General features: G+C 36.8%; 1 protein-coding gene and 1 pseudogene across 1 annotated transcript; both read left to right on the top strand.

Moving 5' to 3' along the window:
* LOC113311427 overlaps nt 1-15,411 on the top strand; it is a 29,399-nt pseudogene extending 13,988 nt beyond the window's left edge.
* Nucleotides 514-3,395, top strand: LOC113314319 (dynamin-related protein 5A-like). Its single transcript, XM_026563113.1, has 6 exons — nt 514-661; nt 757-926; nt 1,761-1,850; nt 2,584-2,703; nt 2,830-2,977; nt 3,253-3,395. Coding segments are annotated over exons 2-6 (387 nt in total). The 5' UTR covers nt 514-661; nt 757-899; the 3' UTR covers nt 3,255-3,395.
* Nucleotides 15,412-16,083: the final 672 nt, after the last annotated feature.

Here is a 16,083-nt window from a genome sequence, read left to right as displayed (position 1 = left end):
TGTTACTTTGTTAATCTTTCAAAGTAATTTTCTTGTAGACAAGTATGATATGAGGAGAGGTCGGTTTGCAAAGAACGGACTGATTCAGTACCAGATTGTACGCCAACAAGTTAATGTTGGTTCTCTGGAAGAGGTGATCAAACCATTTTTGCATCTTTCAACAGAGAAAGTTGAGAATGCAAAGACCCAGGCAGAGGCTTTAGAAGAAGCTCTAGACATTGATGACTTGGAAGCGGATAAGAGGCCTGAAGACTTGATGCTGAGCTATATTGGTGTAGAGAAGGGAAAGGATATATCTGACCGCGAGCTTGTTACTCTGTGGTTAGAGGCCTACAGAATGGTTCTTGAAATTCTCCGTAACAACACTAAACTAGAAGCATTCTACGCGGTAAGCCATCTGATATTTTAATTAGGTTTACCTCCTTTCAACCGCTTTTTATCTCTTAGGCATTTTTGATTTTTCAGTCTTGATGAGTTTGAATGTAATATTTCTCTCTATTGTAATGATGACTGCACACCGAGTCTTCCAGTTTTGTAAGAAGCACAAGAGAACAACTGAATTCTGTAGGCTTTGCGACATAATCAGAAACCATCTTGCAAATCTTAACAAATACAAGGACCAGAAAGACATACCTGACTAATTGAGATTGAACTTTGGCAGGTATGTGGAGAATAATTAGTTCCATAGTCCAAGTATTTGCGTGGAAAAAACTACCTCGGTTCTCTATCTGAATTTTGTTATCTGATCTTGTGCAGGAAGCTTTTCGTTTTGTGTAAGACATTCATGGTTTGATGTGTATGGTAAAGAAAACTCCCAAGCCATAAGTGATGGTCATTTATTATGGCAAGCTGACGGAGATGTTCCGGGTTTCGAACTATCAACTTTATAATGCATATGCATGGTCCAAACTGTTCTCACGACAAAGGTAAATAATTACGAAACACATGTTCCACCTTGTTCTAGTATTCATAGTGTTAATGGTGGGTTTTTTGTTGGCCACCTTGTTCCAAACTGTGATTGGTCACTTTGGTTCTGTTGGGGTCTGTTGATATTACTGAGCTTTGTCAGATATTTATGGTTTGCAAGTGACTTTGCAGGGTATAGATTTTATAAACCTTGTTGATGTATATATGGTGTGAATCATGGGATTCCATCTAATAAACTCCAAAATGTGGAAAGAACCTGAGTGGATTAGTAGTATGTTGGGGGACCACCTGTATAGAGTTTGGTTCTGCAGCTGTTGGGGGTGTCCTCGTGTTAGCTTTGGTATCTTTGATCCTTAATTCATCTTTGATCTGACTTTGTAATATATTTTTACAGGGTACTGCAGGAGTTGCCATAGCTAGTGTTTTGGGAGTCTAACGTATGCTTATAACAGAGCACAAGTATACTTTCAACAAAGAATGTTTGTCTGTTGGTTTAATATCTGTAATCAAATGCTCTTTCTTGCCTAAGTGCATTCGGTTTTGGTTTTAGGGATGGGTCACGATTCTTGAGTTTTGGTTCGTAAAAGTAGGAAGCAGGCACAACATATTACATATTATACAAAGTACTGATACATCCTTGATGTGTGGTTTTCTTGTCATTACTTTTGTGTTGTTAGAACCGTCTTTTGACAAGAACATGCATCTTGGTATTGTTGCTCAAATTGGGTTATAGTAGTCAGGGGTTGATGCTAAAATTGGGTTTTTAATTGATCATGTTAAGCCTTCGTTTGGAATTGTTGGCGATGTAACCTGTGTGCTTTTGTGGTTTACAGTGGACAAAAACAATGGAGGCTATGGATATGTTTCAGCTGCTCAAGATCCTAACATGTATCCTAACCAAGGCTATGTCGGTCCTGGATATGGTAACATGTATTCTGCCAACTATTGGGTCTATATTTATACTGCCACATGATATCTTATAAATGCATTTTTTTATATATAAATTGGAATTAATTAGTTTATGGGATTCATGTATAATCAACGACTAGAAGACTAGAATTTGAGAATGATATCGTGCCAGATTGAACGTGGTATGGCTAGCTAGTCCAAACTGGTAGCTAGGATTATCTTTTAAATTTCTATATGGTAGATTGATTAGTCCTATTTTGGCAAACTACTGCAATGATATTCAAGTGGTATAGGGTAGGAGTATCGTAGCTTGTGGATTGGTTCCTTGTTTGTCTTTAAAATGGGGAATACTGCGAATGTCTCCATAGAATATGATGGCTGTTACGGCTTGGGATGGATGGTTTTTATTTCAAATACAAAATAAATTTCATTGGGTACTGATGATAAGCTAGGAATTCTTCATGTTAAATGGGTTGTCTCCCAAATTTATTTAAAATGTCAGAGTGTCTCTTTCGATTGTGTATACTCTATTTAACTTGTAAATCTCGTTGTCTAGATTTAGACCATCCTCATCTTAACGTACATTTTTAATATCAGGGGTTTGTTATATGTGACCTAGGTTGCAATTTATAAAGATTGGCAATGCGAAAACTCGTGTTGTCTGGCTGTTCCTAAAATTATACTTGGTTATCTATGAGCTTTGGTTTATTTCATACTCAAACTGATGCATAATGGTCGATTTTGCAGCACTTGGGAACTGTAATCAAGTCTCGCATCCCAGGCCTCCAGTCGATAATTAATAAAAGTATTGCTGAACTAGAGGCGGAATTGAGTCGTTTTGGCAAGCCTGTTGCTTTTGATGGTGGAGTAAGTCTACCTTAAATCTCAGTCTTCAATTCAGAGCCTATTGTCTTTAGTCTTCAATATGCACTTATGAGAAAACATGCACTCAGTTATGGAGATTTGTCGTCTTTTACTTGTGGTTTTTTGCAGGGTAAACTGTACCTGATTATGGAGATTTGTCATCTTTATGATGGAATTTACAAAGAACATCTTGACGGCATGTATGTAGCTGGTAGATTGGAATGTAGCTGGTGTTACTTTCTGGTAGATTGGAATGTAGCTGCCCCTGCCCACACATGTGAGTTGACAACAAAACTTGAACCTCCTTTTGTGATTTGATTTTGAGTTTTATCTGTTGCCTTAGAATGATCTATTGTTCCCCTGTGATGTCGTTACTTACAAAAAATAAAAACACATGAGTTTCCAAAGGATTCAACCCATTTCTTTGTATCTGCCTTCGATTTCCCTGTCAGCTACAGATATTAATTTTGACTAATGAGCCAACTGTTGTTTACATGATCCTTATACCTTGAACATTACATTTATGGTATTGGTGGTTGGTGTATGTTGCAGGAACGACGTTCTTTGTCGTATGTGAACCAGGGACACAACACATGGATGCTCTACTTGATATCATTTATGAAGTATTGGCTAAGTTCATCGTCATCGGAGGAGCTTATCGTTTTGTTGTTTAACATGTTGTTTTTAGCTTATTGTCTATTAGTTTAGCATCTTGTTGTTAGAACTTATTAGCTACCTAGCTTGGACATGTTTTGTATTGAGCCAAAATTTCATCTTTTTTGTGTAATTCTAAACCAAATGGATAAAGTGAATGAATGTGGAATTCTCAAGTTTGAGTTTAAATTTGTATTTCATTTGAGTTCCATTTTACTTGACTTTGACTTGACTATTTTTGAGTTTCATTTGACTTAACTTTGAGTTCCAGTCAGATTATTTCAGATTTAGCCATTCAGGCATTTCAGCAAGTCTGAATTTATATTTTTTTTATATTATAATTTAAATATGAGACTCACGGCTAAGGGTCTGTACCTCGTAACCCTTAAAATCCGTCGTTATTTGAGACCCACGGCTAAGGGTCGTACAAAACAGCGGCGCTTTATCAGAGACCCCAACAGAGACGGTTGGAAATGGTCGTATAACTCGTATATATGACTTGTCCTGACGGTCGCGGAACATCTGTTTTCCACTAGTGTCTTGATGGATCAATATAACAATTAGATAAACTCTATTCATATTCTCTTGATCATATAAATAATCTTACCAATGAAAATACCCAATTAATTCAAAGACAAGATTTATTAAGTAATGAAGTATCTCGTCTTTCTTATTCTTTAACTAAAGCTAATTTAGGGATGAAAACTTTATCAGATGAGAATAAAACCTTATCCCAAGAGAAGAGAACTTATTTAAACAAGATGGCGATATCTTCGCAACAACTTAGTATTCTTCAAAAAGTATGTGATGACCAAGAGCAATCTCTTCGCTCTTTGAGAAATGAACTTAAAGAAGTAACAGAGTCATCTATTGCTGAAAGAGATATACTCATTCAAGGTAGAATAGCTTTAAGTGTAAAAGTGAATCAGCTTAAAGAACAATATTCCAAATTAGAAGAATCTTATTCTTCTCTTGCGAAGAAAAATGCCTTTCTTATTTCTAAAGAGAAAAATCTTCAGTTTCGACTTAAAGGTTTAGTTGGAGATAAATTTGATGACGCAATGGATCGTTGGGAGAATAGTTGTCTTTCCTTGATTCAACACCTTATTTCGCAAAAGGAAGGTAGTCATAATAGTTTGACAGCCTTAATTATCTTTTGTTTGTCATATCTCTTTGAATTCTTTATCTTAATGAAATTTTGTATTCTATCTTTCGCAGAGTCTGAGAAGAATCTTCATTCTCCCATTTCTGTTTTGGAGGCTAAATATGCCAAAATTTGCAAAGAAAATGCATTGCTCGTCTCTACCCTTACTTGTTCTCGCGACCGAGCAGAAATAAGACTTGATTATCTTGCTTATTTTAAGGATATTCAAGATAGGAATCATCAGAGATCACTTCTTCGCCAAGTTCATCTCCGGGCTGAAATCCTTGTAAATGACATTTTATTGTCCAAATCTCTTCCTCCTACATCAATTGATCCTTTAGAAGTAGATGATGATGAAGTTCCTCGTCCTGCTGATAGTGATTACGATTATGAAAGCAGTGCAGAGGATAATTTCTTGGAAGATGAAGAAGAGATTCCTTCTAAAAGAGCATCTGCTGGTGTTAATCAGAATGAGAAAGAAATTTCTCCTGAAGAAGTAATTGCTGGCGATAATCAAGATGCTAGTCAAGGCGAAGATCAAAACCGAAATGAAGGAGAGGCTTGCGAGAATATTGGCGAAGAACTTCTGTTATCTGCTGCTACTGAAATTAATACTGAAGATTGAGATTCTTATCTAGCTTTGTCTTCTTGAACTGTCTTATTTTTATCACTTTTGCGAGTTACATTATCCAACCAACTTTGGAGACAACTTTTCCTTTTAATATTTTGTTGATGAGAAAAATAATGCTTCTTGTGTATTGATTCCCATACTTGCCTCTCATTATCTTTCTTGCAAAAAATAATCTGTTACGAATATTTATAAATATTTTTTTTTATCATATGGTCTTATTTTTCCTTCCTAATTAAAGGTCTTATTATGCCACCTCTTGTCATTGCGATAAAATCGCAGGACGTCCTAGCACTTTCATGCAAAACCCCATTGATCTTGCCTTAACTTTTTCTTTTGTATTATGGCCTCTTCAGGAATGTTGTGACAATATGACAGGCCTAAATATTCTTGCGAAAATAAAGTCCCATGACATTGCCGTCTTGCGACGAAATCGCAGGACGTCTTCGCACTTTCATGAGAAAACCCATTGATCTCGTCTTATCCTTTTATTTTGTGTTATTTCCTCTTCAGGATTGTTGCACAAATATGACAAGCCTTAATATCCTTGCGAATAAAAATCCTCATGACATTTGCGTCTTAAGATACTTATCAACTCCCTAATGGAGGGTGTCGCCCTTATCTCCCCCCTGGTTTCCCCTTCAAGGAGGCGTACTTCCACCATACAAGGTTATCTCCTCCCATCCAGTCTTAACAACAACCAGTTTTTTCGCATCCTCTTATCCCTTTTACCTATAGGGCTTATGGTTACGAGACTGCACCCTAAGTGGGGTTTTCTTCAGGGCGAGTGCAGTATAATCCAAGACTTGTCAAGAATGGCAAGGTACGCTTCAAACGTCCCTGGCACTCTTGACTCAACCGTGTACCTCGGCGCCTTGATTAGATCTGCACTCCTTGGGAGAGTCCTTATTACCTTAGTCTCCCAACCCAAGTCATATGCTTAAGCTGAGAATCCAAGGTGCCTCTCCCGGATGGGCTTTATTGACCCCAAGTCTCCATGACTCAGGTTCCAGTGGCGGTGTATACTTTCCCTGAGTCATGCAATAGGTACCCCAGAACATTGACGTACTTAGGTCTTATTGCCTCTTGCGAATTTTATTCGCGAACTAGGGTGTACGCCATAAAGGTTCGCCCTTTCTTTATGTCATTGTTCTGTGTATCTTTCTCTGCGAAAATTTCGCACATCATGATCTTGTTTTGATATGAGTAATCTGCAATTATTCTTTCAGAATCCATAACTTCTCAAAGCTTCTTACGGATAATATCTTTTTAAGTACAACCTGTTCCATGGTCTGTAATCTATGACCAACATCTCTTCCTTCTGGATCCATTAATCTATAAGCTCTGTTCCAACTATCTCCTTAATGATGTAAGGTCCATCCCATTTTTTCGCTAATTTTCCACCATTTTCTCGCTGATATATTGGTGTTTCTCGCAGAACTAAATCTCCTGGTTGAAATTCGCGTATTTTGACACGTTTATTATATTCTCGGCTAATCTTCGCTGATAATTCTCCATATGTTGTAAAGCTTTTTCTCTTCTTTCTTCTAATTCATCAAGTTTATTTAAAATCAAGCCCGCACTAAGATTTTTCTCCCAAGCTTCTCTTTTGTTGTCGGAATAACAACTTCTGTTGGTAACACCGCTTCAACTCCGTATGTTAAACAAAAAGGTGACATTCCAGTAGCTTCTCTTCTAGTTGTATTATAAGCCCATACTGCATTATGTACTTGTTCGCACCATGCTCTGTGATGTCCTTCCAATTTCTTCTTTAATATATCTGCAATTGTTTTTTTGTTGCTTCTACTTCCCATTAGCTTGTGGATACAAAGGAGTAGACTTTCCACATTTTATCTTGAATGCATTAAGTAGCATTTCTATATTCGTCCTTCAAATTGTTTCCCATTATCAGATACCAACTGTGCAGGAATTCCGAATCTGCAAATGATTTTCGAATATGAATGTAAAGATATCTTTGTCGCGAATATGTTGTACTGCCTTCACTTCTGTCCATTTTGTGAAATAATCTGTTGCGACTATTAAGTATCTTCTTTGTCCAATCCTGGTAAAAATGGCCCCACAATATCTAAGCCCCACTTTCCAAAAGGCCAACACTGGTTGAAGATGACAATGGTGCTCCAGGTGCATGTATTTTCTTTCCATGCCGCTGACAATCTTCGCAACGTCTTGATATTTGTTTTGCATCTTCATGCATGTATGGCCAGTAATAACCTTGCATTTTTGCTCTATGTGCCAAAGATCTTCCTCCACTATGATTGCCAGCATCCCCACTATGTAACATTTTTAGCACCTTTTCTCCTTCCTCTCGTGTCAAACATCTGAGTGATGGTCCATTAAAGGATTTTCGGTATAGCAACCCATCTCTTAATTCATAATTCGTTGCACGGCTTTTTAACTTGTGTGTTTCCAATCTATTTCTTGGTGTTTCTCCTTTCGCCAAATATGCATGAAGTTCCATTCTCCAGTCTGCGATATTGTTCATTTGTTCTTCTTTTCATTGTCTATTATCATCACGTCCACGTCTTCTTCTTCTTTATTGATTGATGGTGACAGAAGTGTTTGTATTTTTATGCATCTCGCAGTTGGATCTGTCATCATGCTTGAGATGAAAGCAAAAGCGTCTGCGAGTTATCCTTTCTTGAAATGTGCCTCCATTTTATTTTTGGGATTTTCGCTGACAATTCTTCAACCAGCTTCTTGTATTTCTTCAAGGATGGTTCATTTGTAGTATACTCTCCCTTTATTTGGCGAATAACTAGCTGCGAATCACTAGTGATCCTGGCATTTTCTAGTTTCATTTCTATTGCGAATTTTAAGGCATGTATCACAGCTTCATATTCTGTTTCATTATTAGTGGATGCAAATTCCAATCTGAATGAAAAAGCCATTTTATTCCTTCTGGCGAAATTAAAACAATTCCAACTCCATTTCCTTCTCCATTTGATGATCCATCTACCAATATCCCATCTATTTGGTTCTGTTAATAAATCTTTTGGATCTCCATGTTCTTCTTCTACATCCATCATTTCTTCTACTGCTTCATCTTCTTCTAAAGGAAATTCTGCCAAGAAATCTGCAACAACTTGTGATTTTGGTGAAGACAAAATTTCATATTTAATATCAAAGTGGCCTACTTGTGCATTCCATCTCTCCACTCTTCCTGATCTTTTAGAATTCTTCATCACTGATTCAATTGGTACTTTGTTAATACCTTTATCTTGTGTGCTTGAAAGTATATGCGGAGCTTAAATGATGCATAAACTAATGCTAAGATTAACTTTTCAATCTTTGAGTAATTCTTCTCGGCAGCAGTATTAAAAGTTTTGCTAATGTAATAAATGGGTTTCTCCACTCCTGCGTCTACTCGCAATAACAACACTTAATGCATGCGACGTCGTCGCAAGATAGATCAATAATTCTTCTCCTGATTCTGTTTTGTAAAATAGTTGTATTCATAAGATGTTCTTTGATTCCTTGAAAAGCTTTTTCACATTCATCAGTCCATTTAAATTTCGCACCCTTCTTGAGTATATCGAAAAAATATTTGCATTTGTCTGATGATCGCGAAATGAATCTCCCCAGCGAAGCTAGAAGCCCATTCAACTTCTGTACATCTTTTATTGTTGCTGGTGTTGGCATGTCACGAACTGCTTGCAATTTTTTTGGATCAACCTGTATTCCTTCTTTTGATACAATGTAGCCTAAAAAATTTCCCGATGCAACTCCAATAGTACACTTCTCAGGATTCAATTTAATGTTATACTGCTGCATTTGTTCAAAAATCTCCCTCAGGTCTTGTACATGGTCTTTAGATTCTTTACTCTTTACTAACATGTCATCCACGTATACTTCTAATGTTTTGTGTATCCATTTTGCGAACACCTTCTCTACCATTCTTTGTTATGTCGCTCCCGCATTTCGCATACCAAATGACATTTTCGTGTAACAATATAAAACTCTAGGAGCAAAGAAAGCAGTATGTTCTTGATCTTCGTCAGTGAGATGGATTTGGTTATACCCTTTGTACCCATCTAAAGATGATACTCTATCATTTCCCGCTGCAGATTTCACCATTTGAGGAATATCTGGTAACGGAAAACTATCTTTGGGGCAAGCTTTGTTTAAATCAGTGAAATCTATGCAAATCCTGAATCCTTTGTTTTTCTTTGGTACAATGACCATATTCACTATCCATTCTGGGTATTTAGCTTCTCTTATAATTCCCGCGTCAAGCATTTTCTGTAGTTCTTCTTCTATTTGGGAATGGTAAGTTGTTGCAATTTTTCTTATTCTCTGTTTAAATGGTCTCACATTTTTGTTAATCTCCAACTTGTGGCATGCAATTGATGGATCTATTCCCGGTATCTCATCCATGGTTCCTGCGAAAACATCTTTATATTCTCGCAACAAGTTAACAGTTCTTTCTTCTTCTTCCATATCCATTTTGGTTCCAATTCTCAATATTAGAGGTTCCTCTATAGTCCCAACGTTTATTTCTTTGGTTGGTTCTGCGGCAGTGTAACTAGGTTTAGGTTCTCCCATTGGTGTTGGTTCTTTTATTGTTTTCATAGGTCCTTCTCCTTCTTCCGAAATTTCGCTGAGTATTCCTTTGCCTTCTTTTCCCCTTATCATATATACTCTAAATTCTTGTTCTTTCTTTGCTTCCTTTGCCAACTTTCTGCGAAATTGTTTCTTTTTTGCTTGTCCTTCATAATGCTTTACTTCAATCTGATGACATAATTTCGCATTGTCAACATCTCCTATGATTTCACCTATTCCATTTGGTGTGGGGAATTTAATACATTGATGCAACGCTGATACCACAGCTTTTATCGCATGTATCCATGGTATTCCTAATAACATATTATATGGGGATTCCATATCCACCACGCACAACGTTACATGTGTTTCGATTTTTCCAAGTGGAATTCGTACCACTATCTCTCCTTTAGGTTTTGTTGTGGATTTTCCAAAGCCGTGAAAAAAATATGTTGAACTGAACATTTCTTCATCTTTAAACCCCATTCCCTGGAATGCGTGATAAAATATTATATCCACTGAACTTCCTATATCGATTAAAGTTCTTTTTAATATCCATTCTCCTGTGGATTTTGTCGTTGTCTCCTTCTCTTTTCGCGTAATAGGCACTGTGATAACCAACAGAGATGTGTGATTCAAATTTTCTTTTGGTATTTCTGCCGCCATGAATGTAATTTTTTGCTTTCCCAACCTTTCAAGGATGATGTCTTTTCTACCGCCATAACTTTCCTTCCTTCAAAATTTCGTTTATGTATTCTTCCTTTGATGTTTTCATGGAATTCATTAATCATCGTTTTTGTTATTATATTACACTCCAATATTTTGTTATCTTCATTAATTCTATTCATCTTTCTTCTAACTGATTCACTGATTTATTTAATCACTTTATTGATTTGAATATTCTCAACAACAATCTTCAACTTTCGATCTTCAATTCCCTGTTTCTAGCGCCATTATGTAGTTGCAGGAAATCCCACACTACACCCCTCATATGATTTCATTATTAATCAACTCATTTTAGGTTTACTCTCTTAATTTATTAATCAATCTTTGAATATTATTACAAGAAAAGATAAAGAAATCAAGAATGATCTCTGTTCTAGACTTTCTCTCTCCTATTTGCTTGTTTCTTACTCAAAAAAGATCTCCCCCTCTCTTTACAACTCGAACTACTATTTATAAGAAAATACATAGTGGATGACAGCTAATCTGTCCTTTATTTTCGGGTATGGATGCGACATTCTCGCAACCTTACAAATGTTACTTTTTCGCAAACTTTCTAATTTTCGCAAGACTATCATATCTTTCTCGTGATCTTAGCTGACGTCATCTATTTTATCATTTCTGAAATTGTTCTGCGACGCTGTTGTGCTGTGTCATTGATAATTTCGCTGAAATATTGTCATTGCGAGATTCTGATCCTATATCTGTCATAAATCATATCTCTAATCAAGGCTGTATGCTCAACTTGGAGACTAACATTTACACCTAAATCTTTTCTGACATCATCTAAGATTTTCACAGACCAACCGAATTCATCCTCATTATTTATAAGGAGACGAGTACGAATTTGGTTTTCTCTTTCGCAGAGCTCGGTATTCTTGCGGTTAGCTTCATCTCGATCAAGTTGAACTTCAACAAGGATCTCTTGGAATTTCGCCAAAGCCTTAGCACCTTGATCAGAGATGCGATCCTTTCATCTATGAGACCGCTAATTTTGGTTCTTAGCTCATTGATTTTCTCTTTAGAATTAAGAAAGATACGCTTAAATCGATTGGGTAAGCATAACCTAGATCTATGGTCAATCTCTAAGAGGCGACATTTGGATCTCAGTTCATTCAGAGAAAGAGATGAAATTTTATCATTTGAGAAACTATTTAAATATTTAATAAGGCGCTCAAGAAGGGTATCATTATGCAAGGCATTGGGAAATGAGAGAAGAATGATAGCTTCATCAGAAAGACCATATATGTCTGCAAAAAGGATCAATTAAACAAGATAAAACAACAGGATGAATGAATGAAGGGAAAGGAGAAAAATAACATACCATAGAGTTGATTATTAGCTTGCTGAAGACTAGAGATTTTATTCTTGTATGAAGAAGAATCAATTTCTAGTTGTTTGTTCTTCTCGCGAAGATCTTTGACTTCAATTTCCAATTCCTCATTCTTTGCACGAAATTGAAAATTCTTCTTTTCAAGAATTTCGCGTCTCCTCTCCAGATCTGAGGCAACAGCGAAAGAAGCTTTTCCAGCCTGCGAGAAAATGTAAAAAGTATTAAAATAGAAAGAGATTTTGAGTTACAGTAATGAAGAAATAAAAAGACGAAAGCATACCAGACTATTAAGAGAATGCAGGAAGTTGGGAGTAACTGATCTAGAAACTCCGCAAAGAGAATTATCACCATCCATTAAAGGAACATCGCAAATTGTAGTGAGAGCTTTGCAGGTATTAGCGAATTGATTATCTCTCATTCCTTGCCAAGAATCAGAAAAGAGGCCACAGAGGTTAGCCATAGAAGATTCAGATGGAGAATCTTCATTTACAACAACGTCATCATTATCCTCATCATCCTCATTACTCGCAGAGTTTTCTTGAGAAGGAATATTTGAAGGAGAGGAAGAACGAGTTTTTTTGTTCTTTGAAGGAGGAGCAGTTGGTTTTTCCCTGCGAAGAGCGCCTTTGCCTTTATCACCAGTCCTCGCAACATTGGCAGGTTCTTCTATTTAAACAATAATCTTCACACACAGATAGAAATAAGAAATAGAAGCAACAATATACTGTTTAAAATCATAAGAGAATATTTTTTACCTCATCTGTGTATGTGCGAAGAGCTAACAAGGTACTGGCCTTCCTAGTCCTGTGATAGCTATCTTTCAGTTTCTGGATCTGTAGAATGTCGCAAGAGTCAGCGAATAAAAGAATAAAGACAAATAAAGAAATATAAAGTGGGTAACACTGGAAGAGACATACCTCTTTCTCCTTCTCGGGCCAAGAAAATACCCAAGGTTGATAGGAAGCGAGATTCTCAGTAAGGACATTTGACCCAGCAATGTAAGGTCCTTTCAACATCAAGGGAAAAACACACCATTTATCATCTTTGGATTGGCGAAGAGTTTTGTTCTTACCAGAATGCCAATCAATGTCTTGCATGAGTATTTTATCTTCATCAATATAATCTTTCCTTTTCAAGCGAATACCCCAGCGAGTATTCTCTTTCTTCATGGAGATCAATTCATAATTTTCAAAGAAACTCGCTACTGTATATTTTTCAGCAATTATCTCCAAGTCTGCGAATTTAGGATCCCTAAGTTCTTTGGAGTAAAGAGATCCTTTACCAGCACCACGATTAGCGAATTATAACATCAGATGGATGCAATCCCCACTCAATTGGAAGATAGCTCGCGAAAATCCCGAGTGAGCGATAATTTCATAGAACAGAGGAATATCTGGGTCATAAATAGGAATGGGGAGACCTGCGAGAATTTGACCTAGCGAAATTATGATTGATTGATCATCACAATGTTGATCAGAGAAAAGTTTGATAGAAAGAATTGACTTGGCACTTTCACCAGGAATGGTAGAAAGTGTGAAACCTTTCTCAGCAAGATCTTTTTGGACATCTTTTAAGTTTTTCTCATGTTTGTGGCCACTTGGAGGCATATCTGAATATAGAGTATGGGAATGGATAAAAAGTAAGAAGATTGAAGAGGGAAGAATTACACTAGCAGAACTTACGGAAGAACAATAGAGTTGCAGAGATGAGAGAATAAAAAGAGAAGAGAAAGTAAAAAGAAAATGGAAAGAAGAGTAAGAAGAATATATAAAGAAGATTTTTTTTACTCGAAGAAATAAACACCATTAAGGCGAAAAGACGTGAGCGGTTGAAAAGCAGCGGTTACAGAAAACATGTCAAGAAATAGATGGAAGAAAGAATACGTGTGATAAATGCAGATTATGAAGAGATGAACAGTTGCGGCATTTCTCACATCATTCTCTACTTCGCAGAGAAGATATGAAAAGAGGCAAGATGTAGGATCAGAATCTCGCAGCAATAATGCCTCGGCGAAATTATTAACAACACAACACAGCAACGTCGCAGAATAACTTCAGAAACGAAATAATAAACGACGTCAGCTAAATCGTGAGAAAAATGTGATGGTCCTGCGAAAATTAGAGAGTTTGCGAGATTAACATTAGTAAGGTTGCGAGAATGTTGCAAGCCATATCAGAAAATAAAAGTTAGATTAGCTGTCATCCACTATGTAAAACTCTATATATAAAGAGCCGATCATCTGTAAATAAGAGAGATCTTTTCTGATTGAGAAGGAGAGAGAAAATCTAGAGCAGTAGTTATTCTTGATTCCTTTATCTTTTCTTGTAAGATTGCTTAAAGATTCATCAATAAAATTAAGATTGTTAATCTAAAATGAGTTGAATGCTAATGAAATCTTGTGAGGGGTGCAGTGTAGGATTTCCTGCAACTACAAGCAAAGAGGGGGAGGAGATTCTATCCCTTGTTAGGGAGGTTACAAATATTTTTTGGTCAGTTCAATCTCTCGGATGCTTTTTGGATTCTAAGAAACAAGGATTTGCAAGGGTACCTTAAAAAATCTACTGATGTTAGACGCAGATATGATATTTTACTTGAGAGAATCATGCATGAACGTGAAGAAGCTAGAACTAGGAGAGAAAAGACTGTTGATGTCGGTACTGATGGTAATATGGCGAAAGATTTATTGGATATATTACTTGATGTGTCTGAAGATATGATCTCAGAGATCAAACTCAGTAGAGATAATATCAAGGCCTTCCTCTTGGTAAGTCTCTCGCCTTCTTTCCTCCAGAGCTATTTAGAATAATGCATGCATATCTGACAATTGATCCAAGTTTGTTTACATAAATCAATTAATCCAAGTTTGTTGTCATATGTCTAGGTGGCTTGAAGATTGTTTCTTTAAGTGGCATATTATTACTTATTTTTTCTTATTTGATTTTGAGGTTATATTAGGATACCATGACGGTGGAATAGATACAACAGCTAGTTCAGTCGAATGGGCGCTAGGGGAGCTCATTAATCATCCATGCATGCTTGAGAAAGCAAGAGGAGAAATAGATTCTGTTGTGGGAAAGAATGTCAGGTTGGTGGATGAATCTGATCTACCAAATCTTCCTTACATTCAAGCTATCTTCAAAGAAGTGCTTCGTCTTCACCCTCCTGTACCCATGCTTTTAAGAGAGTCCACCAAAGATTGCAAGGTAGCAGGCTATGACATCCCATCCAAGACTTCGCTGTTTGTCAATATATGGGCAATCAATAGGAACCCCAGGTACTGGAAAGACCCTTTAGAATTTCGTCCTGAGAGGTTTTTGATGTCGATGACGCATAATTCGGCTCTCCATGAAGGTGTTAATGGTAAATGTGATCAAGATAGAACTAGCCGAATGAATAGGGATGTCAGGGGTCAACACTTCTATTTGTTGCCATTTGGTACTGGTAGGAGAGGGTGCCCTGGAATTGGATTGTCTTTACTTGAAGGTCCAACAGTATTGGCCGCTATAATCCAATGCTTAGATTGGAAGATAGTTAGTTGGCAGTAATGGTAGCGAAGTAGTTGATATGGCAGAACGACCTGGAGTAATTGTTCCCATGGCCAATCCAATCATACTTGATACCAACACTCGTTTCAATCCATTCGAATCAGATACTATTAGAAGAAAATAAATATGTGCTTTCATATCCTGGTAGGGGTCGACGGATTTGAGATTTGAGTACTTTGCGTTTTCTTGGTTTGTTTCATTTTGGTTTAGAGTACAAGTTATAGTTGTAATCTCTCCCAACAAAATAAATGGTCTTATCTGTATTAGGCATACTCGGAAACTTGTAAGAACTTGAATGGACCCCATCAACACGGTGAGGATTGGTATATGCTTTGATTTATTTTGATAGGCAATTAGATCTTTTGTTGTTTAATTTCATTTGTTTCACTTACGATTTCTTATTGAATTATGAAAAACCGAAACTGAATTTTCCTGAAAAAGCTACTGGACTGTGGGATTGGCCATCATTCATGCCTCTCAAAGAACTCCATGACCCTAGCAAAGGTTATATTGAGGTTACTTGTTGGATGAAAGAGGAGGACTCAACAGATGATGGAGCGCAAGAGAGGGATCCCCACAATGTCCCGGAAGAAAAGAGTACCAAAATCAAAGATATAAGGTAGTAAGCAGCCTAGGAATTAAGTTGAAGAAAGGTATAAGGTAAAGAATATTAGTAGATGGATAACTCTCAGCCTTAGGAATTTTTATAACGGAAATGTATCTAGAAAATGGCAGATATTTAATGTTTTAGACAGTAGTAAAGGTGCATTGCAGTAGTGAAATTCACAGAATCGCA

Source organism: Papaver somniferum, chromosome 9, assembly GCF_003573695.1.
Source record: "Papaver somniferum cultivar HN1 chromosome 9, ASM357369v1, whole genome shotgun sequence".
Taxonomy (NCBI): Eukaryota; Viridiplantae; Streptophyta; class Magnoliopsida; order Ranunculales; family Papaveraceae; genus Papaver; species Papaver somniferum.
The sequence above is the reverse complement of the archived record's forward strand: the minus strand, read 5'-3'. Positions and strand labels throughout refer to the sequence as shown.

Excerpts from the sequence above, each read along its gene's own strand:
- LOC113314319 (XM_026563113.1), top strand. The coding sequence starts at position 900 with ATGGTCCAAACTGTTCTCACGACAAAG. Across the intron at positions 1,851-2,583 it reads CTATGTCGGTCCTGGATATG|CACTTGGGAACTGTAATCAA; the intron begins GTAACATGTATT and ends TCGATTTTGCAG. Across the intron at positions 2,704-2,829 it reads CTGTTGCTTTTGATGGTGGA|GGTAAACTGTACCTGATTAT; the intron begins GTAAGTCTACCT and ends GGTTTTTTGCAG.